Source organism: Atta cephalotes (genome assembly GCF_000143395.1).
Source record: "Atta cephalotes unplaced genomic scaffold scaffold00012, whole genome shotgun sequence".
In the NCBI taxonomy this organism is placed as follows: Eukaryota; Metazoa; Arthropoda; class Insecta; order Hymenoptera; family Formicidae; genus Atta; species Atta cephalotes.
In genome coordinates this window covers 3,479,149-3,483,966 of record NW_012130076.1, presented here as the reverse complement: position 1 = coordinate 3,483,966, position 4,818 = coordinate 3,479,149, and the positions used below count along the sequence as shown (strand labels likewise).

Below are 4,818 nucleotides of genomic sequence, written 5' to 3'. Positions count from 1 at the left end.
CGTGACGGAGCTAATTGCGGCAATTTACGTTGTCACCAGCGACAATAACAGCGAGGCAGGTTGTCTCGAAAAAGAGAGAAAGAGAAAGAAGAAAAGAAAGAGCGTACAACGACATTCGCTTCGCGCCAGTGTATTTTACTCCGCGGAGAAATTGCGGCTACTTCCGCTTGTCTCAGAAATCGGGTGGACTGGCATCACCGGATGCACATAACGAGAGCGACGATAGTTGAGCCGGCACTGGGTATGTACTGGTAGTTATTATCGTCCGCGTATCATCGCGAAGGTCACAGTCTACGAATTGTGCATCGACTTAGCAACAGAATTTATATTGTTAAATGTTTATTTTATTTTTGAAATTTCTGTTACGTTTTTTCAAATTAATTCCTCGAAAAATTAGATAAACGCGAACAATGGAGATATAAAATCATGGGAGAAACTAAACTCAAATGTTGCAACTCGTCGCTTTCTGTCTCATAAAAATTCTTAAATAATTTGTTAGCACTTTCTGTTATTTTTTGCTGCAGGTATGGAAAAAAAGAAAAATATTCGAAAATATAGTGTTCCATCGAGTATCAAAGATCGTGAATAATTAGGAAGTTTTTGCAATAACGTGGATCCAAATACGTAAACGTTAAAATCATGTTATCCTTTTAGTTGTCAGAAGAAGATAACGTGACTTTAGCATTCACCGTATCTAGGTAAACAGATTTGCAGTATTGCAAAAATTCCCTATTGATTCGTTCATTGGATCATGTGTAATTCATAAATTCATAATCTCATTAACGATTGCGCGATTAGTTATTGCTTTTTCGATTCAACCAATCACGGCAAAGAAATCAGTGACTGTACTGTTGTGATTGGTTGAAAAGTAATTGTTAATTATAACCGCGCAATCATTAAAATGTGATTACGACTTAATGTAACTGTGAATGGTATGCGAAGCTGACATATGAAATAAAGAGATAAATTAAAATTCTGGTCGTTTTTTTGTCACTGAATGTGCGAGTATACGTTACACAAGCACGTCACTATTCGAGAATGTAAACCGGGTCGCATATGTCCAATTAACAGCCGGTGATTACCGGATAGTTCAAAAAGAGCAAAGTAAACATTTATCTAGACTCAGCTTCGCTTTAATCTCGCACGGAACTAATTTGAAGCTTTTTTTTATTAACTTTTTCACTTAACATTTTATTTTATTAATTTTTAATTATCCAGTAATATTACGTGGCTCTTTAATCGCTAATAAATTAATATTATCCGCCATTGTGTTTTTTTCTCAATGCGGATAACGATTTAATCCTTGGCTATATCTTGTATGTCTAGAGATGGGCCATATTGATTCTATTTTAAAAAGAATTTCTTCTCTTTGATTATAAACAAAATGTTGTCGATAATATAAACTAATCAATAAACACATTATATTATTATAAAGTATAAATACAGAGCCAATAAAATGATATATGATCATATAAATGAGAAAAACAGATATAATAAAATGAACTACAGAAATTAATAACCATCTCTTGATACTTACAATTAAATATAGAAAGAAAATTACTACGAAATATTATATCATGATATAACAGTCTACATTTTGCTTTACTGACAATAACAATGAATAAATTGAGTCAGACAGGCAATCTTTAAATTTATTAAAACTGTATCTGGGGCATTTTTTCGTTATGTAACCAAAAGCAACCTTCGTCTTCTGATCCCTGAAGAAGATAGCTTTAGCCGTAGTTAGATAACGAAATAATTTCGCTTCTAGTTAGATAACGAAATAATGCTCCTGTTAATTTCATCATGTTATTACCTAAACAGTAAATAGGGCATATTGGGTATTAGGCCCAGTTATTTTATATCAGACTATATTTATTTATCGGCACAGTTTGATATTAATGTCTGCCTGTTAACATGCATCGAATACTGATGCATAAATTCGCATTTGCGGTATAATTATCTCGAATTTCTACGCAAGGAATACAACATTTTCATTTATGGCGCTAATTTGCATGCATTATGATTGCGTCGCATTCGTATAGTTGTTATGTATGTACAACGTGAGGAAATTGGATATAACGCATTCATAAACTCGCATGTTAAACATGATCTATTGACTTTCATCAGGCATCAGATATCGAGCGAACTAGATGAATGAAGAGTGTACGTTTATTAATAATGTTGCGCACTGTTGTCAAGTTATTGTTAAGCACTAATCAAATTTATTATAACATGTTATTTTTGCAAAACTGGTTGGCATTCGCTTATTCGAAATCGTCTAATATAATTAGACGAAACTTGACTCGAGTCTTTCTTATGAAGCATTAGAGATAATGTTTCTCGGTAAATTGCAAGGTACAAAGTTATATTTCACTTTTGAAAGGATCCTAAAGTCGTCTGTGTGTTTTCCAATTATTTTTTAAATAAATATTTTTTTAACTGTCTTTATATATAATAGACAATAAATTGGCGATTATTTTTTAACCAATCAGAGCAGAGCAATCGGTGACTATTTTGTTCTGATTGATTGAAAAACTAATCGCCAATCGTCAATCACAATCGTAATTCAATTCGCTAGTGTGAATAGGACTTTAAGAATGTATTACATACATTTTTAAGGATGTATTATATATATTTTCAATATATATATTGTATTATAGTATTATATATATTGTATTATATATTTTTTAAATCTATATTCTAATTGAAAGATATGGAAATGTATTATAAAATAATGACCAAAATATCAATTTTTTAATAGAAAAAGTTTAAGTATTCAAGATGATTTATATAATGTTTCATTGTGATGCAAAGGATTTGTAAATAAACACAGATAAATAAATGTTGAAACTACATAAATCATTTTTAATACTTTAAGTATAAAATACTAATGCATTTGATACATTCTTAAAGCAAAGAACGTTAGAAATGTTGATCGCTTTTTCGAAATTAATTCCCCTCTTTTTCCGTAGATTTCAACGTGCATCTAGCCTAATTGATTCGCGACATCATATCACGAATTGGGAAACATGTACGGCATATTACAATGGCTCGATCATGGGTAGGATGTTTGTTTGGCATCTTAGTACCATCCGTGATCTTTTATTTGTACCTGCTATTGAATGGTAATTGCGACATCGTTACATCGATTTCTCTTTAGCACTGAAAAGCATCAGAAAACGTTGTTTTCAGTTCCCACCGTGGAGATAGGCAAATCGAGCATCGGAGGGAAGTGGCGATCGTTATCGGCGGGGGTGGAAAGATCGAATTTGCGGGCGGAAGATCGCTCTCCCGAACGGTCGCAGTTAAAAAACAATTTCGAGGTAAACGCTCGTAAACCTTATACTTTCATCAGCGCTGTACATACCGGCAAGTGATATTCTACATTTTCAAGGTGAAATGCGACACGATACACGTAGCTATGGTGTGTGCCGGATACAATTCAACCTTCGCTCTCGTAACCGTAGTGAAGTCCATTTTATTTTATCGTACGAATCCGTTGCATTTTCATTTGCTCGTCGACGAAATTGCGAGGAAAACGCTTTCGACTCTGTTCCGAACGTGGGATTTGCCACATGGTTTGTACGCTTTTACGATACAGCACGCACTACCTCTTTGTGATGCGTATGGCAACAGAGAAACCTAATTTTTATCCACGTCTGTGTGAACATGGCGTGTGAAGTACAATGTATAGAAAAAAAATAGAGAAAAAACCTTCCTGATATAAATATAAATCCATTTATATTTAAATTTAAATTTGTTAAATTAAATTAAATTTGTTAATTTTTCTAATATAGGTGTGTACTTGAAGTTTTATTAAAATTGAGATTTTTAAAAGAAGTAGAGAAAAAAATAGTTCTTTTCATATTGTATAATATATTGAATACCTTTATAGGTATATCCGATAAATGCACGAAATCGCGCGAGAACTTTTTTTTGCCTTTAATCGCTCGAAGGAAATTATTTTAGTAAATGTAACATTCTACGAGGCTGAGATTTGGGTGCCAAGGGTTTCGTGGATACCGAACAAGCACTATTCGGGGGTGTATGGTCTCCTGAAGTTGATACTGCCGGATGCGATGCGAGAGGACAAAGTGCTTGTGCTGGATACGGACGTAACCGTTCTGACTGACATGCATCCATTGTGGAAGATGTTTGAGAGGTTCTCGGTTGGCGAGGCCTTGGGCTTGGTCGAGAACCAGAGTAATTGGTATGTGAAGGCATTGTCGTATGGTCAGCGGCCGTGGCCGGCTCTAGGCCGTGGTTTCAACACTGGTGTAATGTTGATGCACCTGCGACGTTTACGGGATAGAAAATTCTCGAGATCCTGGGAAAACGTGACAAAATGTGTGCTGGGACATATACCGGAGACAAGTCTGGCCGATCAGGATGTGATAAACGCGGTGATCAATGAGCAGCCGAGTATCGTATACAAAATAGAATGTACCTGGAATATACAGCTGAGCGATCACACGTTAAGTGACACGTGCTATCGCGACACGAATCACATGAACGTACGTCCCGTGCATTGTAATTTCGATTATACTGTTGTCGAGAATGGGAATCGATCGACTTTTAACCGAGCGCGTCTGTATTACTTTTAGATTCTCCATTGGAATTCCCCGCGAAAGCAAGACGTTCATAATAAACACGCTAACGAGTTTCGAAAATTGCACCGGATCTTCCTCGAAATGGATGGCAATCTGTTGCGAAAGCGCTTGTTCGGCTGTGACAAGCACGAAAGCGCACTTCCAGTGAGTTGAGAGAGAGAGAGAGAGAGAGAGAGAGAGAGAGAGAGAGAGAGAGAGAGAGAGA

General features: G+C 35.5%; 1 protein-coding gene across 1 annotated transcript in view; it reads left to right on the top strand.

Annotated features, from left to right (window-relative positions):
- The first annotated feature begins 3,049 nt into the window (after positions 1-3,049).
- LOC105617199 (glycosyltransferase-like protein LARGE2) overlaps positions 3,050-4,818 on the top strand; it is a 5,821-nt gene continuing 4,052 nt past the window's right edge. Inside the window, exons 1-5 of the mRNA XM_012198764.1 lie at positions 3,050-3,128; positions 3,196-3,326; positions 3,398-3,581; positions 3,973-4,517; positions 4,608-4,757. Of these exons, the coding sequence (XP_012054154.1) occupies positions 3,050-3,128; positions 3,196-3,326; positions 3,398-3,581; positions 3,973-4,517; positions 4,608-4,757 (1,089 nt within the window). The remainder of the gene's footprint in view (positions 3,129-3,195; positions 3,327-3,397; positions 3,582-3,972; positions 4,518-4,607; positions 4,758-4,818) is intronic.